The sequence below is a fragment of the Sinohyriopsis cumingii genome, chromosome 17 (assembly GCF_028554795.1).
Source record: "Sinohyriopsis cumingii isolate HCF-2022 chromosome 17, ASM2855479v2, whole genome shotgun sequence".
Taxonomy (NCBI): Eukaryota; Metazoa; Mollusca; class Bivalvia; order Unionida; family Unionidae; genus Sinohyriopsis; species Sinohyriopsis cumingii.
Genome location: NC_142977.1, coordinates 55,883,089 through 55,910,469, shown reverse-complemented (window position 1 = coordinate 55,910,469; position 27,381 = coordinate 55,883,089). Strand labels below are relative to the sequence as shown.

Here is a 27,381-nt window from a genome sequence, read left to right as displayed (position 1 = left end):
CTGCCATAATGTAAATTTATAAAGATGACTATCATAATGTCTATTTGTAAAGATGACTGTCTATCATAATGTCTATTTGCAAAGATGACTGTCTATCATAATGTCTATTTGCAGATCTGCATTTAAAACTTACTGGTAATCCTCTTCATCCTTTTTCCTTGGTTGATAAGATCTCACTAATCTTCTGAAGACAACAAACGTAAAAATTAATGAGCTTTAATAAATAAATATATTACAGGCAGACCATTTAATTACATAAAATAAAGCATAATTCTTTCAAAGGGACATGTGGCCTTAAAATTGTATCAAGCCAAAAACAGAAGTCAATTCAAGGACTGATGCTCTACTTGCAGAATAATTTTTTTAAAATAGGAATTCATGAGGTCTGTTTATCCCATAATTTTATCTTTTTCCCCAAAAAGTCTTAGATACTGATCAGAAACTAAACAAATCAGGAAACAAAATATTTACTTGTATGTCTGAATTATTGTTTATGAGATTAAATACAGTACATAAATCACTGACATTCCCGTCAACCTTGAACCTGATATCATGTATAGACAATTGCTGAACTTGCTAAGTTTGGTTTAATTATAATTTCTGTCATTGTTGATGTTAAAAAACTCATGCTACTTAAGTGATTTCATTTAACATATTCTTCACATATATCCACAAAACAAATTTTCTGGAAGTGAGGTGTGTAAAGCTAGTTTTCATTATGTAATACTCATCACTAATGGGTAGCTTCATAGTTCTTTCAAATGAAACAACCAACATATATTCGATGTGAATACATCCTCCTGCAGGGTGGAGAATTGACATTACAATGTAATCCACTCGTACATCTGGAGATGACTCTGTCTGCCTTGGATGATGTCAACCTATAGCATTCCTAGTTAATGTGACTTAGTTGAGGAGATGATGGTGGGACACAAGCCACATCATTACCTCTACTGTGTGGGCAGGGTCCAGGAGCACAGAAGACCAATGACCTTGAGGTGGAGGGCCCCAAATCCCATAAGGATTAGCTGGGATAAAATGGAAGGTTCTTTTGTGATAATATTCCTATTCCTTTCCCTAATCTAAGCCCCATGACAAACTCCCAGTCCTGCTCAGGACTGGACAGAAGGTGGGGTATTTACTCAGTCTGTACCCAATTCCCATTCCTTGAGTCCACTGAATGACAATCAGAGAATACCTCATCCTAAGCAGAATCATCACTCAGATGGGTGCGATGGTGATCCTTCCCATCTAAGGGGTGCAACAAGTACCAGTAAAATGTTGGTAGTGGTGCACCACCTCCCGTGTGGGAGGAAGCAACATGCAGTGACAAACACAATGTATGTAAGTACATCACCTCCCTAACTGGTGGAAGCAACATGCTATCATGGTTATGTGCTGTGCATTGCACCACCTCTCTAACAGGTAGGATGGTGAGGATAATATATGAAGGTTCCCCATCAAATGGGTAATGTAAAAAGTATTTATAAAGGGTGATTAGATACTGAAAGATATTTTAGGTGATTGACAGTAAACAATGTTGGTTAAAAATACTCAAGGGAAATAGGGTCCTAGTTTGAAAGGGCTTTTAAAATTACATGAATAAAGAAAGGATCAGGATAATTAAATTCTAATAGCTAGATATTATACTCTTCATCATGTCTCTGACGAAAACAACTCAATTTAGAGTGAAATCCAACATCAAAATAAATCTTATGTTCTTCATTCACCAAATATACTGGCTGCGATGCAATGTCTATCATAGGCTGAAAAACTGCAATAAACCCCACAAAACAAAACCACACCATTTCTGTAAGCAACTCTAATTTGCCATCCAACTTACTAGTAATGATGATAGAGGAAAACTGTTTTAAAAATCAATGTCATGACATAGGAAAACTGTTTTAAAAATCAATGTCATGACATAGGAAAACTGTTTTAAAAACATCAATGTCATGACATAGGAAAACTGTTTTAAAAATCAATGTCATGACATAGGAAAACTGTTTTAAAAACATCAATGTCATGACATAGGAAAACTGTTTTAAAAACATCAATGTCATGACATAGGAAAACTGTTTTAAAAACATCAATGTCATGACATAGGAAAACTGTTTTAAAAATCAATGTCATGACATAGGAAAACTGTTTTAAAAACATCAATGTCATGACATAGGAAAACTGTTTTAAAAATCAATGTCATGACATAGGAAAACTGTTTTAAAAATCAATGTCGTATGCTGAGAAAAAATGAGACATTTGTTTTGATTCTTTAAAGAATATATATCAAATAGTGTGAAATAAAGAAGGGACAAGAAACAAAATTATTTGAAAGGAAAATGAGTGCTTTAAGAAATAATATGTGGAATGCAGAGTGACCATCAGTTTTGTATCTGGCAAGACAGGCCTGGGGATTGAAATTTATCAATACAAGAAATTATTGGAACAATAACAATCTGACCCATTTAACAAAATGGATTATCATTCCACATGTAACACACTGAAATATATGAGAGCAACATGCACTGTTTACCATGATCTGTCAGATAGTGGCTTGATACCCATCAACTAATTCTTAATATGATCCAAGTGCAGGAGACAAACCTGTGAATGCTCCAACTCAGGAGACTGAAAAAGGTCTACAAAGACAATGGAATACACAACACAATTAAACGATTTTTGACTTACTTTAAACTCTTGGCATATTCCTGTTCTATGACACTTCTTTCCTTAAGGAAGTGGGCATACTTTTCACAAAAATCTATCCCCTTCTGTGTGTGGATCCCTACATTATCATATTGATCCTGAAAAAAAAAGAAAAACAGAAAAATCACTACTAAATCTTATGTATCCAACAGCTTATGCATTATACATGGAAGACTGCATTTTTGTTCAAGACTTTGGCTGTTTCGTGGTTTCTGATGGTTATTGGCAAACAAAGAATTTTGCCCTGACTAAGCAAGTCATCTCCCTAGGGGCGCAAGACTGTGAGTACAAAAAATCCCCTTGCTGTCAGAACTGGGCATCAAATAAAAACTTCAGGGGTCTCTGATGCACAAATGAGAGTAAAAGGAAACATTGCATGTATTGAGATCTTTTACTATGACATATGTTAAATTTCCCAAAGTCTAATCTGCAATTTTAGCCACTCCAACACTGCCAGCTGGTATAATATAAAAAATTTAAAAAAACCTCACAAAGCATGCAATTGGCTTTATCGAGTGTTAATGACCTAATCAGCTGCACCCACACCCCAATCTAATACCAAGTGTAACTTGCATGGATTGGCTGATGCAACATCACAATTCTTGGGTGGGTGGAGTTTAAAGAAACTACAGCATTTTAACACATTATTAGCTATACATGTATCACGCCAAGTATATGGAAGCTAAGTGCCTTTCCCAAAGACACGCTGAGGCTGTCAACCTAGGCAAGCCTAGCTGGGTACTGAACACACAACCCTTGATTACGAGCCCAATGAACTATCAACTGTTGCTCTATCATCTCTATGAAGACCATCTCATGTGTTATTCACAGCGATAATGTTGTTGTTATAGGGTTTATCGCCAATAATTACTGCACACATTAGGCTATACATGGAGGCCAGTATAACTGGTGGAGAAAGAACCCTGGAAAACCCCGTCAAGAAACACCGACCTACAAGAAGCTATTTGTCAAACACATGGTCTTCTGAAGTACATTCTCACCTTTGTTGATGAGCAAATTTATATAAAAAATGTAAAACACGTGTACGTTTATGTCATCTCTATCGCTGGATGCTAAAATTCGAAGTTTGCTTACTTTTTAAAAAACATTAAATTTAAGCCACACATTCTTAATACTACATGACTGTATATATTGTCTATACAACATTGTAAAAAGGACAGCCCAGATAAACCATTAAAGAGTTTACAATGAGAAGTGGCAGTTTCCTTGTCACCTTAGAAATGTTGAGCATTCAGTCTGTTAAATTAGAAGAATGAAATTAGGGTTGAGGTTAGTAACTATTCATATCTCAATTTATACAATTAACAGGTCAACATACTTTATGTACTCGCATATACATAAACAACAGAAACTCAGATCTATCCACTGATTATGTGCTAGCAGATCTGGGTTTATCTAGCTTGTTTTAATGATTTGCTCTAATGAACTGCACAGACCCCTATCTGCCATAGTACTCTGCAATAGCAAATCAAAGTCTATGCTGTTTAACATTGGATCTTACTTGAATGCAAGTGTAGATGGTAACTTTATTTCCATAAACCAGTATAAAACCAGATCTGTGGTCACAGAAATTACTGCCAGATTAGGGTCTATGCTAGTACACTTGAAATGTTGTGTAGAAAGAAATGCTGATATACCAGTGTACATGTATAAGTAATGGCAGATATGTATCTATGCTGTCCACAGCTGTATGTTAAATACATCATCCAATATGGTTAAAATGGGAAATTGGAATCTGAAACACTGACCAAATTTGAGACAGTTTATTGATATTGTTGTGCAAGGTTTATATAAGGTCAGTAACTTCAACAAGTAATTGCATTATATAACCAGTTATCACCAAGATATACTATCTAACTGCACCAACTCCACCACCCTTTTTGAAAATATGGCAACTTTAGCCATCAAAAAAAGCACATATAATAATAATAATAATAATAATAATAACAACAACAACAACAACAACAACAACAATAATAATATATAGTCTTTATTTTATGAGGGGTGACACAATTAGTAGAAAAGCTAATCTCCCTTTTGGCCCTCAATCATCTACAGTACAGTATGATATACAGGTAAGCAGACATATTTCTGGTATTGTTTTATCTGAGTGGCCGAGTGGTCTAAAGTGCTCTTCATTACGGATCACTGCCATCTCACCTCTGTCTGCGTGGGTTCGAGTCTCAGATTCGGCCAATGTGGGTATGTGAGAAAGCTTGCCAGTAGCTTCTCGTGGGTTGGTGGTTCTTTCCAGGGTTTTCCCGGGTTCTTCCTCCACCATTAATACTGGCCGCCATGTATAGCCGTGTGCTGAAAAATGGCGTTAAACCCTACAATAACAACAACAGATCTAAATTATACTGGATACTGTCTATATACTGTGTATATACTTGCTTATAAGTTGAGGCCAACTGAAAACAACAAAGATCCTGATCTTCCCTAGCATAATGTACAGGCAGATCAGGGCCTATGTTTGTTTTACTGATTACTCCTAACGAACTGCAGAGACTCAGATCTGCTGGCACATTGTACATGTACTATGGCATATCTGGGTCAATGCAGTTTGCAGTTGCACTCTACTTATAATCAAGTATAGAAGCTACTTGTTTCTAAGTCTGATCCTACTTCAAACTGCATTGACTTAGACCTGCCATCACATAATTAATTGGCAGATTTGGGTCTTGCATTTTGTTGGAACGCATAAATAGGACACATAACATAAACCCTGATCTGCCACCACATTATGCACCAGAGGATAAGGGTCTATGCTGTTTGCAGTTGGACCAAACTTATAAGCAAGTATATATGGTATCATGAATTTAATGAAATTGATATCCATGATTGATACAGTCAATATAGATGAAATTAAGCAACATTTTATTCCAGCATGAGGCATTATCATTTGGCATATAACAAAATTGACAGCTAAAATACGTTGATGAACAAAAAACATCATTACAGTGTTTCCCCTAGAGGTGCAAGAGTGTGATTTAAAATTCTCCCAGGTATCAAAAGTCCGGGGGGTGGGGGTCAGAGTGAGTAAAAACCAAAACTGGGGTTCAATTAACAATTTGGTGGTCTCTGAATGTTGCACAAATGACTGGGGAAATGTAGAATGAAGTCTTTTGTTAAGCCTGGTCACACAATGGTCCACCAGAGGCTTCCACACTGTGAGAAAAGGGACTCTTTAATGCAGCAGTATGAAGACCATTTAATGAGGACTGCTTTGCCTGCCCTGGACAGTGTCTGCTAGTGCATTTTTCTTCCCCAGAATGTAACAAACTCAGAAGGTGATGCTCTCTGAGGTTGCATATTGAAGGAAGTTGCAGACATCTATGCTGAGTAAAGGGATGTGTGCTTTCTTGACATCCAAGAAATGCCATCATAGATGTATTGCCTGAGACCATGACACATTGACCTGTGACTCTGCCAATGCACACATGAAAAGCTAGAAATAAGCTTTAATTTCTTTACTGCTACTGTGGAGGGATGATTCATCCCAAGTTCAGTAACCCTTTGAGAATTATGCCCTCCAGCTCTAAATGAGCACCCCTCTAATGTGCCAATGAAGAGAGGAGTTGGAGTTGGTTTGTTTGCCTGAGGACCCAATCAGGGATCTGTCCAGATTCATGTTTCTGCACAAATGGTGATGAAAATCTGGTCCTATAGTGATTGGGGCTGATAAAGATACTCTATATGGTTTCCACCTTGCAAGATGGAGAAACTGTAGAGGGTGCATAAGGAGACATCCCACAGTCCCAATAGGGATTGGAAATGGTGAATAGTCAATGATATGCTTTTGTACCTCAGTGAGTGCCAGGATTTGAACTACGTGATCCCATGGGACCAAAGCTAGATTCTAGTTCATGAGGAAATTTATCCCCACAGAAACAAAGTCTTCAGATGGAATGAGCTCTGACTTTTTGAGGTTGGGTAGAGAAACATCTGAGTTAACACAGACCAACAATGGAACAGATTCTGACAGAGGGACTGAACCTGAACATGGTATATCAACCAGTTGTCAAGGTACTGGAGGATCAGAGTTCCCAGTAAGACAATCATACTCCCATGACTCAGGTAACTACACTGGGTGCAAAATGGAATCCTAACGGCAGAATCCAGAACTGACAAACTTCCTCATTCAAGCAAAACCTGAGGCATTTTAGATGTGGAGGAAATATCAGGATGTGCAAACAGTCATCCCGCAGGTTGATGGAGACAGCCAAGTCTGATGGGCGCACAGTATTCCAGATTGAGGAAGTGGTCACTATCTCAAAATGTTCATTTAGAAGAAACTGATTTAGCGAGGAGAGCTCAATGACAAATTTCTGGCTTTTCTTTGGGACAAGGAATATTTAGGACTAGAATGTGGGATACTGATTGCTGAGGACCCTTATAATGGCCCATATCTACAAACTGGCATGATTCTTCTCTTAATTTCACCAGACTGGCAAATGAACATGGGAGTCCTTGATAGAAAGGACTGTTCCTGAGACTAACTTGGTAACCCATTTTCGCAATAGAAAAGACCCACCCATCATCTGTGATGCTTGACCAAGAGGTTTAGACGAGCACCTAAGGGGACATTTTTTTAGAGGAATGCAGGGCAGGAGAGGGTTTAAGTCACAAAACTCTGCTTTTTGGGCAAGGTCGGTTAGAGAACTTCCTCCTAGTGACTCTGTGTCGGTCTCATGCTGCGAACCCAACTAGTGAAGAGGTTTCATTTTTAATGCTGCACATTGGACTATGCATCTGCTTAAAAAATTTAGCATATGGCCACTGGGAACCATACAAATTAGCATACTTCCTGGCCATTTGGGATGGGCCAAGAGCAACTGTGAAGGATCAACGTTGATGATCCTTCAAATCTTATGAAGCCACAGTAGATAAAGATCCAACAGGTATCCGGGTACTTGAATTAACCCAGTTAATAAAATGAGCCTTATGGTACCCCTTTACAAGTTTTCTGCCAGTGCTTGTAAATGCAGCACTCACATTGTTTTCAAGTTGAAAATCTTTTTGATTAAGCCACTAATGTACTTTTTCAGTGCCAAGCAAGAGGTCTGTCTGCCTCTTGCAGTAAATAGTTGACCATAATCTCATAGCTTGTTTTCCCACTGACACGAATGTGGAACAGTGGCAAGTAACAGAGGATGGTAATTTGATCTTGCAGCACAAGTGACATGTGTTCAGCTGCAACCTTGAATAGGTTTCAGGAAGTGTAACCTACAAAGCTTAAGCTCGGTCTCTAAATAATCATCCACATATAACAGTCACAGGCAAAAGAAAGTCAGGCAATAGAGGATTTCAGAAATTTTTCAGACAATAAGGATCAATTCTTGGACTTTCTACCAGATGTAATTAGACAGTGATATTTATAGGATACAGTGAATTAAAAAACTGTGGACTTCAGGTTTTTACACATTTAATACAATTTCCCACTTAGTGGGTACTGTGTAACCAATCATTAGGATTCGACAGGTACCCGATATAAGTTTTCTCAAATTTTGACAGCTTTAACAGTACGGACAAGTCTTGCGAAGAGGGACTCAATGACCTTTGAGGAGTACAGTGCAACATCACGGTGTATGTGCAGAATTTTGCCAATAAAACATAACAACAGAAATATGAATGCCAGCATGTCTTAGCCATAGCTTCCAGCATGTGCTGTAATTCAGGAGTATCAAGCAGTGAAATATGTTGCATTCACTTCAGACTAGTGGTTACTGTTTGCTCAAGTCCTTAGTATAACAAAAACCACCAATCAGAACTGTTGCTTATTCAATGCATGACATATGTGAAGTATTGTTATCCAAACTCAATCTAAAATCGCAAATGCTGATGATGTTATCATTGTAATCATCACCAGTAACCCTACAACTATCACTCATTCATCCTTAAAATCAATGAAAAAAACACCCATGATATTTATTGAAATGGTTTAGTAATAAAAGAATCAATACAGCACACAATCAAGTTTACAAAACACCCACTTAATCAAAACTGATAAATTATTTTGTTTTATTCCAAACCTGTGCACTTTCCTGAAAAAAAATGTTAAATATCAGCAACTGGGATTCAGACTAAACTATGGTCTTGATTCAGAATTTCAAACTTTATGACTCACTTCCAAATCTTTTTCATTCTTCCCAGTGTACTTATGATGCTGGCTCATATGCAAACACAACAGGACTTAATTGCAGGAAAGGAACAAAATCATTTGATTAGTAAGTAATGATCTAATTGTGGATTTCCTGTCCATAGTTCAAAGCTGATGAATCATTGCAATTATAGTTACTTGTACGTAAATAATGGCTGGAAACAAACTTTTACCATATTTAGCTTTCTTCATGGTTCTGAAGTTTTACTGGACCTAAAATAATGTTTGTTTCTGTCTTCATACTCAAACAGGAGTCCCTTGATGGGACTCATACTCAACTGATCACAAAGAACTTCTAGGAATTGAAGATAAGACCATTTCTTCCTTTCAAATGCTTAGTGTTGAAACCACCTCTATGATTCTTCAGCGACAAACAGATTTTCAAATTAGCTGCAGTGGTGGTCATATTGGATATCAGACTGACACCAACTTCATTCAAGACCAAACAGACATCATTAGCAGTCTTTTGCTGCAAATCCCATGTTAATATGATCATGCATTCAGAGACAGTAGCACCAGCAGAACTGTCAATACTGCCACGATGGAAGCAATATTAGTTGTACAATTAGCACTCATTTTTATTTAGGATCAACAATACATCATTAACCATTAACTAACCCAATCAGAACTCAAGTTTATCTAACAGCTATTATGAACACACATCCCTCCAGCATTTGGAAAATTCTACATTTCCCATTTTTCTTTATATACTGTTCTCTGCAATGTTTCAGCTAAGACAAATATTTCAACAAGTACAAAAGCTGTTTCTGCAACATTTCAACCCTTGTCATTTCAATACACAAAACACAATCTTCAACCCTGTCCAGTTTTGCCTGACATAATTATCAAACAAAACCTCATTAATAATCAATCAAGTCCCAACCAGATGTTCTCAAGAACTAGCATTGTTAAACATGCCACAAACTTTTATCAGTGCAAAATCATTTAAAATTGCTGAATGTTACAATAACATCTGAAAAATTCACTTTTAGAGCAAGATGACTTTCCATTCAAGAGTAGCAATAACAAAGATTTTCAAGATGGCAGCTGGGCATCAGATTGGCACAATTTTGATTCCAGAGCAACTGTGCATTGTAAGAAGTATTTTAGTGAAAATTGGCAGCCATACTGGATGTCAAACTGACACCATTTTGTTTTAGGATCAGCAAAACATCATAAAAAATCTCTCTGTGAAAACTACATGCTGATACTACCACCCATTCAGGAGGATTAGAGATTAACAAAATGTTCATATTGGTTGTCATAGTGGCCATATTGGACTTCAGATTGGCACCATTATTATTTAGCACCAGTAGACATCATAAGTCTTTTGGTGAAAATGCAATGTTGATATGACCATCCAGTCATCCAGTCAGGAGGAGGATCAATAATACAATTTCCAAGATGACTGCTGTGGTGGCCATATTGGGCAACAGACTGATACCATTTTCATTTAGGACCAAACAGACATCCTACAAAGTCTTTTAGTAAAAACATGACTATCCATTCAGGAGGAATAGCCATAACAAGGTTCACAAGATGGTCACTGTGGCAGCGCTATCAGATGTCACAGATATCACATGTCACACTGGTACCACTTTTATTTTAAACTAGACCCTGGGATCAATGTGTGTGTTTGTGTCAAGTTTAGGATGAGCAGCCAATAACAAGCTTGTGTCAATGGATAGAGGCAGATTATGGACAACAGTCCATCCATAAAAATATTAGTCTACCTATACCAGGAAAATAAAGAAAGACAACCCAGGTCATGACACTGCCCTATGAGGTCTATGACATATTGTTTCAATTTAAAAGTTACTATAAAAAAAAGACCTGTTATTGTAAGGGAGGATATGTGATTCAGAGTTCAGGAGCATGTACAAGCATATTAAAGGCACATGACAGGATGATAAACTGTCACTGCATAATATCACATTCTAACTGTCAAAGATAAATGAAAATGTTTCTTGGGCAACTAAATGGGGCCAAAGATTAAATTATTAATATATGTACATTTACCCTTCCCCACCCGAAATAAATAAAAAATAATAGTATGTTTAATCTATGAAGACTGCAACATGACTTAATTGCAAATTCTGGTAGGAAAATCTAAAAAATTATTGATAATATTCATAAAGTTGAGGACAATGCATGTTGCTGTTGGCACTGTGAAACCTATTGGGCAAAAACTATTCAATGAAGCAATACAAGAAAACACAAATAAATGTGATCTTTCTCATTCCTGAGAGATATGGAGAATTTTTCTTCCCAACCTGATAGTAACAAACAGAGTAGTCTGTGAAAGTTAATGGCTCTTTGTTATCTAGCATGCGGGTTAACCAGGGCTCTTGAGGTGTTTGTTGATTATTTAACACTGCTTGGAATGTGACTATTACAAATACATATGTACACATGAATCCTGATAAAAAATACAATTACCAAACCAGTCTGTATGTGATCTCATATTTCTCTTTCATAAAAAAAAGCTTCCAGTTGGAGCTACATGTAGTTCAATACCCAAACAAACCATTTTGCAGGCAAAATTTTATTTTAAGGATTTAAAAAAATCTTGTGGCCAGAACCTACAGCACAATCAGAAAATGTGTGGTTTTGATTATGTGACCCATCATGCTTTAATGGCCCCAACCCTAAAACATTCCATCATCTACACAACAGATACAAAATTCAGTACCTACTGTGCCCTGTTTTTCACCTCTGATCCTGTAACTTTAAAATGAAAACTATGATATGAACATCCACATGCAGATTGATAAAAAAGTAATTTAAAAATGCAGCTCTTTCCCTCCTATCATTTTTTCAGACTGCTAGCAGAAACATGTCTACTTGTTGTGTGTGCTGGGCAAGGTGGGGTGGGAGGCCTAAGGGGCTACCACATATAGACTGCTGAATAATGTTCAAAACAGGATACATTCAAGTGCCTTCTTTGCCTCTTGGGACTACTTACTTACAGTAGTGTTACCAGGCTCTTTTTCTGGTAGCCTTCTGATTTAGAAATTTTGGAGACCTTGCATTCATAAACCAGATCACTGTCAGACAACCGGGAATTAAAGATATGGTAAGGGTTGTGAATTATGATTTTGCCATAAAGTGGTAGAAATGTTGAAACATGAATACAGCCATTTTGAAATAGCACACTTACATATGTAATTCTGTATATACCCTCCTGTAAGTCCAGTCCAGACAACACATACCCTGATCTGCCAACCCATAATGCACTAGAAGGTCAGGGTCTATGTTGCCCAATGTCCTTATTACTACTAACAAAATGCAGATTCAGCTATGCCTGTACATCATTCAGCTTGCATTTTGACTCAATTTATAAGTGAGAATATATAGTAGGTATGCCACTGCAAAGTGTTATCATCCAGGCCAGGTATTTTCAACAAGGAGTTCAAGTTCAAAGTCCCAACACTTTGACAACCGATTTCTTTAATTGAAAGAAAGTCTGAATAACTAAACAATGATTTTTTAAAAAATTAAATTTAAGTTTTTCTGCTAATCTGCCTTATTGTAACTGCACACTAAGTATCTGATTTGGAAATTTAGAGCTCTTACTCAGAAAGTTTAGACCAGGGGTCGGCAACTTATGGCACACATGCCACAAGGTGGCACGTCAAGAAGTTTTGCATGGCACACAAAGGGCAGCCAAATATCTAAATTTTAACTGTTAATCGCTTACTGGTGGTACGTACTCGTTCATTTTGTAATTAATCCGGATAAAAGTGTCACGCTAAGTAAAATAGGTTGCCAATCCCCAATGTTTAGACTATTAACCATACGCCCAAGGTTAAAGAAGTTGCTGAAGTATTAATGTAGGTCAAAATGACCCTACTTTCAGCATAAGAGTTGATTCTCCCTAATTTGAATCCACCAATTTGACTGCAAGACATTATAAGTTAGTTTGTCTGAAACAGCCACCAAAGTAATGAAAAATTATATCAAGAAACAGCAGAAAGGACGGACATGTGGACAGAAAGAAAGACAAATGGGTATGCAGGAGAGTTTAACATTAAGTGTCCCTTTATCTTTACAGTTTTCATACAAAAATGGTTTGCATTCTCTGAAAGCAATCAAAAAGTTGTCACCATAATTTATTTACATAGTTCCCTCATAAGAGCCATACAGAAACTTAATACAAACTTTAACATAATGTCTACACAAACAGATACCAACACTTGCGCCATTGCCACAGTGTCATAGCAGAAGTTAACCAGAATACATGCCAAATATTTGAAGAAATAAGGTAAAATCTTGCATAATCTTTGCAAGCCCTACCTTTGTTTAATTCAATGAATGTCCTAAAATTTCTACATTCACCAATTCTTTTAAAGTTTGGCAGAGGGTGGGGGAGGGGGGCATGATATATCCCATAATTTTCATTTCATAAATCGGGGCCCGAGTGGCTGAGTGATCTAAAGCACTCTCCATTATGGATCACTTTCAATCCACATCTGTCTGCGTGTTTCGAGTCTCAGATTCAGCCAATGTGGGAAAGCTACCAGTAGCTTCTTGTGAGTCTGTGGTTCTTTCCGGGGTGTTCTTCCTCCACAGTCAATACAGGCCGCCATGTATAGCCTATCGTGTGCTGAAAAATGGCATTAAACCCAACAACAGCAACATAATTTCATAAATCTGTAAAAATGAACCATATTTACTCACATATAAGTACAGTCCAAATAGACCTTAGTCTGTAGTCATGTAATGTGCTAAATGATAGGAGCTACACTGTTTGTTCTATTGATTACCCCTAACAAACTGCACACACATAAATCAGATGGCGCTTTATGTGAAGGCAGTTCTGGGTCTCTGCAGTTTGCAGTTGGGCTTGACTTATAAGCTTGTATATATGGTAGGTTGTTGTGATCCCATCTGCCACACCTGCCTGACTATATACATAGATCAGCCACTTCAGACAAATACTACTATCTGCTGAAGCTGTTTGTCTGGTAAAGCTGTAAGAGAAACTGAATTTGAATGACTACCACTTACAACTAGAGTACCAAACATGATACATTATATACACAACATGTGCCTGTGTTGTACCCAGGATCGCAAGGGCAGGGGACACTATGTACATCCATCCTCCAAATCCAAGAGACAACATTTTAGAATGAAAAATAGTATACTATATTTAGAGTGCAAGTAGTGCTTAAAAAATATATTTTTTAAAAAGATATTATCATTTGCTTTGCAAGCTTTGCCACATTAACTCTGTTATCTGCACTGTACTATCAGCTTTTTCTTGAACACTTACATTATCATAATAGACACTAAATCAAGTGCTCAAGTAACATGTTTGAATATCTGGTTCACCTGAGGTGCACTATGGAATTTTGGTTCTGGATCTGATTTAGCTTTAGAATTCCCTTATTATCTGCCATCATTTATTATAATAATTCCCGTTTTTTAAAAACTTAATTTTCTGTTCAAATTAATTATTAATAGATTAAATGACAAATTGTGTATTTGCAAATATTTACCCCCATTATAACTTATATAATTATATATTATATAATAATAAAATTTTAATTCAACCTTAAATAAATGAAATCTTCATTGCTGATTATATGCCTTCAACCTTGAAAATGCTGGCATCTGTCAAAGAATTTACAACTTGGCAGACTACCTCAAACTTTGATAGTTTTAAACAGTTATTGATTGCACTGTTACAGTTCTTATCGACTGTTGCTACTTGGGCTAGTGCTAGCACCAACATAGGCATGTTTTTCCTGATAAAGCATGTCAAGGGGGACACAAAGGCCTGGGGTTAAGATATGGGGTACAAAGGATAAAAATGTGCAGAAAACCTGCAATCCTGTTCTCAAGGTACAATATTACAATGAGGTAAATAGTATTACTGTAATTATTTTCATGTAAAACTATCTTTCATTGGTCTGTAAGTTTTCATGTAAAGTCATCTTACACTGGTTTTATTAACCTTTTGAATGTGATATCAATGGATTTCTCCCTTGACTTAAACACACACCATTCACAGAATTATGAAACATACACAAAACAAAATTATTCTGTATAAACATTTTCTTTCAGTCTTGGTGATACTGACCTTTGAACTCAAAATCTACTGATGCCTTTTTGGGTGGTCTCAAATGCAAGTGATCAACAAAGGTTGGCCATGTTTATAACAATAGGACTTCAGTTACTATGTGGAAACAGTTGTGATTTTTTTGAGTCTTGATTTTTTACCTTTTAATATCACAATGAATATTGTATGTGTCTAACTTGTCTCAAATGCCATCCACCAAATGTGGTTATAAGTGATAACAAACTCAAGATATTGAGCAGGAACCATTTTCCTTCTCTGAGTCACCTTGACCTTTGACACTCACATCAATAGGTGTCTTTCTTATATCAAATGCAAGCATGTACAAAGAACAGTAAAAGTACAGTACCTGACAGGAAAGTCTTGCTGTCATGTGGAAAGACTCGTTCTTTCAATATATGTGATTCTAAATGTTGACCTTTTGAGCCCAAAATTGGCATATTTCTTGATGCCAAATGCAAGATGCTTGTTAACAGTAGATGAAAAAGAACTCTAGTTACTGTGTTAAATGAAATAGGGAACAACTGTCTAGATGTACAGCTGGACATCATCATGATACATTCTGACTTGTGGTGACATATAAACGAAGATGCAATCAATCAACATGATCCTTGCATGTTACATACACATCATGCAAAAGAATCTCATACAAAATGCCTTGGTGAGAGACATTCCAAAAAAGGGCAGATGCAAAACACCTTCATCAACAAATATCCTATCTGAATACCTCGAAACTTACCAAATCTATATGTTGATGACACGACTGATGAGAAGCTAGATATTTCTTGAGATTCTCAACAATCTGTTAAGTTACATTTTGCCAATTTATCAAAACTGAAAAGATTGTTTAGTGTCTGGCAGCAAACTTTATGCATAAGTTGGTAAATAAAACTGGTTACTTTCATCACTTGCCACTGTTGTACACCGTTGTTCTTAATCAGATCAGACTATCTTCAATCTGTTTCATCAATAGGCAGCGCAGGGTTTAAAAAAGTCATGAGTTTATCAGAATCATTTTACATTATTGAGGTATTCATGAGTTTTTCTTTTTTTATACACTAAGTCTGATAGTTGCTTTAAAATCTTTAGCTCATGTTCTAACAGTTTATCACCCATCACAAAATCTTATTTTCATAAATACAGACAGTCTGTATTCACTGACCCAGTTCCAAATCAAATACTGTAGTCAGCAATTTAGTGGAATAAACAAACAAAAAAAATGTCACTTTAAACATTCACTGGACATAACTGATGCCTTTTAAGTGACCTGTCTGTATAAAGATAGGTGATGTATATATCTAAAATGGCCTTATTTGCTGGACATGATCCACATATGAGACCCAGTGACCATTTGCTAATCCTACATGTCAGATACTGGGCATATGAGATGCATATATTCATCCCATGCAATTGTTTGGTCATTATATTTTCCCACTGTTTAGATACTCTACAGCCACACAGCTCAAAACAAAATAGGTGTTAAAGCTGCTTTTCTGGACTTTTATCAAAAGCTTAAAAAGGATTGATTGTCTCAGGGTCCATACAATACACACTGCACCAGTCCTCACCATGTGCTTTTTCCTGTATATTGTGGTGGTGGTGTCACCACGTATAAAAACCTTTTAAAAAAAAGCAACATTAAAGACTAGGCCCTAATTGAAAAGAAAAACGGTACAACAGCAACTAATTTATTCATGTCCAGGAATGGGAGATAAATGCCATCCATGTGGGAATACTAACAATAACGGGATTTTCAAGATGGCAGACATATTGGACATCAGACTGAGTACTAAATAGACAAGAAGTCTTTTAGTAAAACCCCCCTTTTTTATGCCATTCAACAGTAGCGATAACAAGATTTTCAAGATGGCTGTCATGGCAACCATACTGGATTTAAGTTCAGCATATTATTAAAGCAAGCCATGATGTGTGTACCGCTGATTTTATTAAAATTCAAATTAGAGGGCCCCGAGTGGCCAAGTGGTCTAAAGCGCTCTTCGTTACGGATCACTGCCATCTCACCTCTGTCTGCGGCGGTTCGAGTCTAAGATTCAGCCAATGTGGGTATGTGAGAAAGCTTGCCGGTAGCTTCTCGTGGGTCGGTGGTTCTTTCCGGGGTTTTCTGGTTCTTCCTCCACCATTAATACTGGCCGCCATGTATAGCCTATCATGTGCTGCAAAATGGTGTTAAACCCCACAACAACAACAACAACAAAATTCAAATTATGTTCTCAAAGTTCATTTTCTTTTTTTCCGATAATGAACTGGGTGAAATGAGGGAAGACTCTTGAGACAGTTGGATAATATCAATTTATTTTTAATTTGGGGTGATTTCCATGAAATATTATTTAGCATGTTTGTGAATCACCTCTTGTGAAAATGTCTGTTTGCATGGGGTGTCACTGATCATCATTTATTCCTATTAAATACAAATTTGCTTGCATAAAGGAAATCATGCTAAACCCAGGGATAATTCCAACAATGTAATTTTGGGGCACACATCACACAAATTGGGATTTTTTTTAAAAGCAAAATGAGTATTTCGGGAAACTGTAAAAACAAAGGTGCCTGGTTTCTAATCTATTATCCTTCAGCACTTGTGTAATTTAGGTTGCTAATTTTTCCAGATTTATCTTACAGCAGATAAACCAAGAGTATCTTAAAGGGACTGATGCTGTAATGGCTTAAAAGAACTTCCTTTTAACTGTCTCTGATATTCTTTAGCAATAACAATATTTGAAAATTAGCTGCTGTTGTGGTCCGATTGGCTCTATTTTCATTGCGGACCTACATGACATCAATAAGAAGTCTTCTGGTGGAAATGCCATACTGATAGGACTTTCCGTTTTGCCAAGTAAAGATTTTCAAGATGGCTACATCGTGGCCATACTTGATATCAGATTGGCACTATATCCATTTAGGACCAACTCGACATATAAAAAGTCTTTTGGTAAACAATACATTATATGCCACCCTATGTTTAATATTCCTCTATGTAGACAACTTTAGGTGGCAGATTAGGGTCTATGTTATTCGTTCTACTAATTATTCCTAACAAACTGTAAAGATCAAGATCTGTTCATGCATTATGTGACAGTAGATCTGGGTCTATGCAGTTTGCAGTTGGATTGTATTTATAAGCATTAATATACAGTAATTAAAAAATAAGAAAATGCAGTATCTGCCTATGAATACACAAAAGCAACATGTCTATTAATTGTGTACATGTATTTCAGTTCATGCACATATATGTAGTTCTAACATTTAAGAGCATAAAGTGAAGCATTATGATTACATTAATGGAACCCCCTTCTGATAAAATATTCATTATGTGTCAGAGCACTGCAGCACTAATACAGCACTAAGCGATAAGTATGGGTACAGTACTGTTACTTTCCTCATCCATTACAAGGCACACAGAGATATTCCTGTTGCTGATATTCACATGAAATGAAACTTAGAAATTACTCATCAGCTATTACAACTTAATTAACAGCTCAAAAATAAATGATTGGTAAGGATAATACACTTTTTTTAGACAGCAATAAGACAGTCCTTTGCAACAACACACCCCATTCCCACTATCCACTCACCCACTTCTACAACATGGTGTGGAATCTGATGTCATTAGACATCCCCTTGGACACGGTAAATATTAAATTTTATTTCCCTCATGTGCTGCTGGATTTGTCCAGCGACTTGTCAACATCATAATAATCTGACTTATTAGCTGATTTCATCACTGGACCTTACTGCAACAATTACTATAGATGATTTTGTTAAACTCTGCGACTCAGTATGCAGCAAGTACTTTGTGATTATCGATTATTTTCTGTGCCTAGTTATTAGGTCGATGCCAGACAATGGTGGCATCATACAACAGAAATCCCATTAAGGGAGATGGACTGTTGGTAGAAATTTTGTGAAGGAAGCCAAAGAGCACTCAGCTTCTGACATAAATGAAGAGCAGACAAAATTCCGGAAATATTTCACTTTTTGTCAAGAGAAACCTCAAAATATAACTCAATGGGAGGTATTATCACTTACAGAAGGAAGAAATTCTGCATTTGCTGGGACATGCTGTTACCATAATCACAATTAAGAGCTATGGGTACAATAGTGTAAGCTTCTCTGAATTGTTCTGCAATAGTGGTCAACTTGAAATCTCAAGTGGACCAGTTACATACTAAAATTGAAAATAAATAATGATGACAGAGTTTTTTGATCCTACTGTAGTAAAACTGATGTGTGATCCAAACTGTCAGCAGACAATTTTTTCTAGTCATACAACTATGGCACAAAATAGAGCAGCAATAGTCCTGGATTCCTTTTGATGAAAATGATCAGGCCACATATGAACTTGTAGAATCTCCAAAGCGAAGTATCACTGTTAAGGAATTACTGGAATTTTATGTATTTCAGGAATATAAGAAATTTTTTAAAAAAACATGGACTTGAATGCCTTGTTTACCCACAACATTGCTGAGTCATGTCATTAAATTATCAGCTTAGAAGCTTTAATGCTTCAAGATTTGCACAGCTCCTAAATAAGCTGTTCAATGTCCTCTGACCCTTCCCACCCCATGTTTTATACTTGGACATCCCAACATTGATGTCTAAATATAAAAAATGGGGTGGGAAGGGGCAGAGGAAATTCGGAAAACTATGCAAGATAGTGACTAGAGTCCCTGGTGTAAAGCATACCTCCCTCTATAATAAACCACTAGAATATGACAAAGATAAGCACCTGAAACAAGCCAATTGGAAAAATGGCATGTGTGTGTGTGTGTGTTTGTGTATGTGAATGTATGTATGTGTGTGAATCAGACAATAAAGAGATAACAGGTGTCCTATATTGATTATCTGGAATTGCTGACATGCTTTGTTAAACTCTCTGTGACTGATCATATAATTATTGCTGGAGAGGGGCCTATGACTTTCTTTTGAACAAGGATTTTGTTTGTTTTAAGACGATTTAATTTTTCAAATGCTGCACAAATCAAAGCAAAAATATTTTTTTTCAAGGTTTTTAGGATCCTGGAATATTTTTTTTTCTAAATCCTTAAGTCCTGCCACCCCCCACCCCCCCTTGCCTAATTAAGTGTTCTTTCTCATGCAGAATAATTTGGGCTGGAAAAAAGGGCATTAAATGCTTTTGTCATCCATTCAGTCATGGTTCTACTTGCTTCCTATGATACACTGTGCAACCAAATTACAACTTCCTCACACCCCAGACTACATGAAAGCTCCTTGATTTTCATGATGGCTCATGTATCAGCCATATTGGATGTCCGAGTCGCATCATTTTCATTTACAATCAAATACATATGACAACAGGTCTTCCAGTAAAACCCACAAGTTGATATGACTTTTATTCAGGAGATGAACCAATAAAAGATTTTCAAGATGGCGCCATGGTAGCCATATTGGATGTTAAATCTACACCATTTTCCTGTAAAACCAACTAGACATCATAACATGCCTTTTAGTGAAATCCCCATATTGATATAACCATCCAAGATGGCCAGTATGACAGCCTAAAGGAATGTCCAAGTAGAACCATTTTCATTTAAGACTATTTAGACTTCACAAGAAGTATTCTGGTGAAAACCCCATGTTGATATTACTTTTTTCAGGAATAGTAGCAATAACAAGATATCAGATCAGCATCATTTTTATTCAGATGCAATTTCATAAGAAATCTTTCAGTAAAAAACCCATATTGATATAACCACCCTTTCTGGAGGAATAGCAATAACAAGATTTTCAAGATGGCTGCTATGGCATACCAGACCAGATACCTAAGACCAAGCAAACCTTGAGATGAATGTGTGTGTAAAGTTCTATGGCAATCCTCCAAGCTGCTTTGTAGGAATAGCATAACAAACTTGTGCTAATGATGAACATCTAACATCAGATGATGGAAAAAATGCCATCCCATAAACTCTTCTGGACTATGTACCAGTATAGGTAATGCAGAATGGCTTGTTGGTTGATAATGTATGAAAACACAATATCATGGCAAGGGCAGTAGTATGTTGGTGTACATTCAATGACAGCCAGACTAATTTTATTATCAATTATGCACATAAATCTGCAAAAATAGCATTTCATCTTCCACTGCTACTAAAAATCCCAATGTCTAATCAGTCTGGATAAGTACTGGTTCCATCATCATAAGAAATTATAACCATGGTCATTAATCTATTTATCCTTCCGCCACTCAGTGCTCAATCAAGTAAAATGTCCCAGCCCCAATGAGCCTTCACCACTGTACAGATAAGCAGTATCACAGGCCCTACCTTGAAAAAGAACCAGATGTTTAAATACATAAACTTCTTGCAGTAATCCCCATCATGGACAATTCATTAAATGCACCATGATACACAACATTTGTTATATGACATGTATTCATGATGAAAACTGAATGCTATTAATGAGGGTTTACTTTTACACTGGTGCTATGTTTCACTAAGGCCTAGATGGACTACAATGTCCCACATTTTAGCAAGGCTATCAGAAAACTGTAGCTGCAACATTAATTTTGAAGACCTACAAAAACTAAAACCATGACATCACAATTAAATGTCTTTCATCCAAAACAAGGACATGACAATGACAACACAATTATTAATTATCTAATATAAAATGTTAACAATGACAACTGTAGGTCTAACTGTATTAAGTAAATCATTCTGAATATTGCTGAATATTTCTGGGGTGATTTTCTGAAATAAAGCCAAAGTAAACCACTGCCAGATAAACATATACAGTATTCACAGTAATAAATTTTTGGAAACTTGATGCCAAGCACAACAAGTGCTGTTATATACATCTGTATGAATGTATTGCCATGGATTTGGTAAGGTGGCATATTTAATCACCTTGAAGGTGACACTACCTGTTAATCTTTCACCAGGTTCTACACCTTGCTATGATGTATTAACATGAGGCTCATGTGGGCCTCATATTGCTCACCTGACTTGCATCACTAAACTGCTGACCATTATAAATGGGCTTCTGTAGTACTGTGTAAGAACATGAATTAAGTACAATCTCCCAAACTTTATTTCAAGTTAATTTACATTTTTCACAAGTCATAAAAATTGTTTCCAAAGGTTATTTGTGTGTGATTTGGATTTATAATGTAGTTTTAACAATTTTTCAGCCATTTCGCTATGAGGTCAGCAGTGTGGCAGTTTATAGTGATGTCTAGCAATAGGGCATCATGCCGCAGACATGTAGCATGATGTCCCACACAATCACATTATCCTGACACCAGGCCAACCAGTCCTAACACTAACCTCTTAATGCTGAGCTCCTAACAAGGCAGCTGTAAGTACTATTTTTATAAGTCATTGGTATGACTTGGCTGGGGTTCGAACCTGCGACCTCCCACATCCCAGGCAGATGCTCTAACCACTTGGCCACCAGAGTGATCTGTCTCCAAAGGTAAAAGCTTAACTAGTATGCATAGCCTCTTGCTCAAATCAATGTCATACAAGGTCTATAATTTGTGTTCTACAGTTACAAAGCTTTCACATGAAATGAAATTACAATTCAGAGGTTTTCCTTTTTATTGCAATGGACTTCTTTGCTTTTAATAATTAAATTTTGAAGTTTTTTTAGGAGGAAGGAATACTGAGTTATTTTTTGGTATTAAAAACTAAAATGCAAAATGGACATTTATATGTGCATGAATATATGAAATGCCCCCCACCCCACCTGTACAATACATGTGGTATCATATCAATGATAAATATTCTAGGCATTTTCAGATGGCAATACTAGCAAAATGGGTTTAATAAAAAGTACGTTCTTTGAAAACAAAATGTTTTTCTTGCATATAATCAAATATGTAAAGAAATTTTCATACTTTGATACCCAGAGAGCTGTGCATCAGAAACACTTTCAGTTATTCAGCTTAGTACATTATGACCCCCCTCCCAAGTGGTATAAGTGTAATTATTGCTATTGTAAGTGGCATTAAAGTGCAATTTGGGCGTAAAAAGTGTAATCTATATTTTATATGCCAGAATTACAACATGTATCAAAAGGAAACATTTTTATGACTAGCCTGGTTCTGCAGCTTGTCAAAACTCTTATCACAAAGGGCAAAATCCATGAGTTAGAACCAGAATACAAACACAAAATATACTGAAAAATGATTTATATTCAGCACTCACTTCAACTAGTCTACATGTGCAACTTTGGCTGAATGATCCTGAACTAGAATTCTGCAATGATCATGGTCATGTGCTGAGAGTGCTGTAATACATCACTCTTCTTTTAAAGTTTGTAAAGTGGCGCTGATTTGTTACTTTTTCTGATCTGACATGTTTTGAAGTTTGAAAAGATCCATCTACTCTAACATTTTCCATCATAAAACATCCACAACTCACACCATAAAGCATTTCACTGAACGTTTGGTGCCATTTTCTTTAAAAATATAGACTGGTTCACTAACTAATGACTTTATCAATAAAATGAATCTATTAGGCAAAGTGCACTTTTGAAGAAACCTGTCCGTTTTCTTGGAAATGGGCTATAAATATCAAATAAGGAAAGTACTCTTATGCTGTATTTATGCAGCAGTCACCATTTTAAGAATATCCTCACATTTATATGATGTGTGGAATTAAAGAGATGATAATAAAATGACAAAAACAACTTTTGTAATGGTCTTTTTTAATGTAGTAAAAAAAGTGTAATCAATATGCAGTCTCACAGAAAACATAATTTACTGGAAAAAAGTATGATGATTATACCAAAATTGTAATGGTTGGTATGTATGTTAGCAGCTTTCTTGAATTAATGGTAAATTCCCCATTTTTTCAAGGAAAAAAACATTCTTCATCCACAAGACCATGATAATCTATTATCAACTCAAAACTATTATATTGGCATTTCATATTTTCATTCCATTTAAAAGCTACAAATAATTCATTATAATCCTTACTGTATTTAATTTGATTTATTTTTTCAAGCCCTGTTCTACTGAAATGTTTGTTTCTTGTATTTTAAAAGATTTTTCTCGGCTTTTAGCTTTGGCTTCTGCAAGGTGAAGAACTCTGTACAATTGACCTTGCTATTCTAAATAGTCCTAACCAAAGGTTATTTCCCTTGCAGAATCCACAGTGGCTCAAAGGTCAGAGTAATGAACTCATAAGTGACAAGGCACAGGTTTGATTCCGACCATTGGATCAGCCCAAGTTCTCTACAACTGCACCCTTGAACAAAGCACTTTACTTTAATTGCATTAGTCCTGAATACTCCAATTACCACAGCACTAATTAAGCTACTTGTGTTGCTGTGCTGTAAAACACCAAACCAAACCAAATACTTTTCTCTTTTTTCTGATATAGTAACTGCATTCACTGAAATTATGTATACATGGTTCAATATCCTGACATTCCACAAATGCTACACACAACAGACATTCAGTGAATTTTTGTACCCCCCTTCAAACCCATTCTATCACTGTGAGGTCATAAAAGTTCACAATAATGAAATATAAGACCCTGAAGACGCAAAAGTAATGTTATTGAACAGACATAGAAAATTACCAAGTTGTATTATCCTATCTTAAAGAACATTAGAAAAAAGTGAAGGATAAAAATAGTCAGTGGCCTTGACCTTAAAAATAAAACTGTAACTGTGATACATGAGGTACCATCAAACTAAGTTGCATAAATGTAATATGGTTTATCACTGTACCTCAAACAACTTTAACGATACACAGCAGAAACTAAACTTAAAATATTTATCCATGACCTTGACACTGAGCCTAAGACCTCAACATACAAGACAACACATCTTCAACTTACACGATATATAAAAACATGATCCATGAACTTAAACAACTCTTTAAGTTAGAAAGCAGGAAAATGGCTGAAACCAAAACTACTGATCTGTTACCCTGAACTCAACCAAAGTACGTTATTTAATGCCAACTAGAGCAATAAGCCTTGCCCCTGGACACACCATGGTAGCTGACCCAGGAAGATCTGACGGTGGAACCCCCATCTTTCCAGTCACAAGTCTGGTGTGTTAGCCATTCAGTTACCATGGCTCCTTTACTGAGTGGAAAGGAAAGTATATCAGAAACATTCAACACGTAACACCTTGACGTAGTATGATCCCAATGTGAGCCACAACACACCTGCTAATGATGATATATGTGTAATCTTAAACAGTTCAAAAGTCTAAGTGTGCAAAAAAAAGTACATGGAAAATATAAACTATTGTACCACAACCCTTATCTGGAACATGGGACCCTCAATGTGGTATGCCACACACACCTTCTGGTGATGACCTACAAGTAAACCAAGATTATCCCTTAATCTCAGATGGCTTTTAAGTTTTATAGCATAAAGGAAGGTGTGATGGAAAACAAAATACCTAACTGTGCTCATTACCTTGAAGATAACATCCCAATTTTTGCTTGAGAGAGGTCACTAAGCAAAACAGGATTCAGATGTACAATGTAGGCAAGTGCACAAGTCCTACAGGGAGTGAAGCCAATCTACTTTAAAATTATATCCAAACAGGAAATGAGAGAGAGAAGGGGGGGGGGGGTAAGAGAGAAAGTAAACTTAAAACATATTTCTTTAATTAACATTTGCTTTACCAATTAACAAAGAAGAAATAACAAAAGCAGCAAATATAAAGTAGAACAACCCTGGAATATTAAATATGCAAGGAGAGGAGTGACATTTAAATGGAATTTTCATCTCAAATAAATGACCTTTATTTTTTAAATATCACTGTCAATAATTCTGACCAAAAAATAGCTATATGTACACTCCCTCTCTTTATGTGACTCATTACTGGTTGGCAAATTGACTTTCAAAAGACTTGTATTCCTCCTGGCATCATTTTTCCTCTCCGTATTTATCATTTTTTTGATCATCCCATCACTTAGTCCAAGTTTCCTCTGACCCTTGCCAACCCATTTTTAATATTTGGACATTTATGTTGGGATGTAGGGTCAGAGTCCATTCCCTATCGAAAAGTTGGAATTCACTGACACCATTTGATTTCGGCATGGGGTAGCTGCTTACTAGCTGGACCAACAAAGACCTTTCATCAAGATATACCTGCATGAAATCTGTTGTTGTTGTTGTTATAGGGTTTAACACCATTTTTCAGCACAAGATAGGCTATACATGGCGGCCAGTATTAATGGTGGAGGAAGACATGAAATCTATAGGAATATGATTTATTTTCTCAGTATTGGTTACAGAAACCTTTTGACAGCCATCTATTGTCACATTATCTGCATATGATCGATTGGTACACTAAGAACTGGTCCACAGCCAGTGTAGTGTGTTTACCCATACAGCATATGACTTATTGCCCTTTTGGCCACACTATTACATAATAGATATTGGAGTCCAAGCTGTATTTGTTTTTGTTTTGGATTGGGTCTTACTCCTTTCACCTCATTTGACACAGCAGGTCTGGCCTTAGTTAAAACAATCAGTAAATCATCTGACTGTAGCACTGGTTGGCAAAACCATACTCTGTTTACATTTGTCTCATTTTTGTCTTTGTTTCTTTTCATTTCTTTTAATACTGTGAACACACTATAACCAATTAAATTATCCAGCTTGCATGAATGTTCTGAATGACTAGCATGTATGTTTGACCATAGCTACCAATTTCTATAAATTCCATATTCTTAAAATTTAATATGATTGACAATGATAAATTTCAAGGAAAAAGTTCAGATTTAAATTCATAGTTACGATAATTAGTCAGTAAAGCATTCTTAATTTTTCCAGGAGGGCAGTAATTATGTAGAATTCAACGTCAAATGGGGGCTTGGGTGGCATGTTGTTTAAGATGATCGCCTTTACAGACCAGTTACATTTAATCTCTGCTTGGGTTAGAGTCTGTGAGAAGGATCACCAACATCTTCACATGGGTCAGTAATTCTTTTTGGAGTTTTCCTAGTTTCTTCGTCAACCAAATATATTAGCTGCCATGAATAGCCTACCATGTGCTGAACAATTGTGTTAAGCCCCAAAACCATAAACAAGTCAGCTTCAGAAGGGTTATTTGTCCACAAATTCTTACATGAGCTGGCTCCCCGATTATCTTAAACTTGTGAAGTAAGATTTATTTATGCTTACTTAAACCCGATTCAGAGTTTTATATGAAGAATTAGCTTTTTATGGAATTACCTACCACCTTATATAAAGTCATTTAACTGGTCAATAGCTTTTAAGAGGCATCTTAGTCAACATTTTCAGAAATAATCATTTGTATGATTTCAGCACTTTCTTTTGAAACACTATATTCACTAATAATTTATGAATCCTATGTTGTGAATGGGGCCCCGGGTGGCTGAGTGGTACAAGTCATTAATCTTTACAGTTAATTCTCACCTATATTTGCATGGGCTTGA

The 27,381-nt window shown here is 36.3% G+C and overlaps 1 protein-coding gene across 3 annotated transcripts in view; it reads right to left on the bottom strand.

Moving 5' to 3' along the window:
- LOC149778803 (formin-binding protein 1-like) overlaps window positions 1–27,381 on the bottom strand; it is a 131,920-nt gene that overhangs the window by 61,216 nt on the left and 43,323 nt on the right. For all 3 annotated transcript variants that reach the window (XM_089939559.1, XM_089939561.1, XM_089939560.1), the window contains exons 2-3: window positions 2,689–2,804; window positions 134–184 (exon numbers count right to left, since the gene is read on the bottom strand). In XM_089939559.1, the coding sequence (XP_089795685.1) occupies window positions 134–184; window positions 2,689–2,804 (167 nt within the window). The remainder of the gene's footprint in view (window positions 1–133; window positions 185–2,688; window positions 2,805–27,381) is intronic.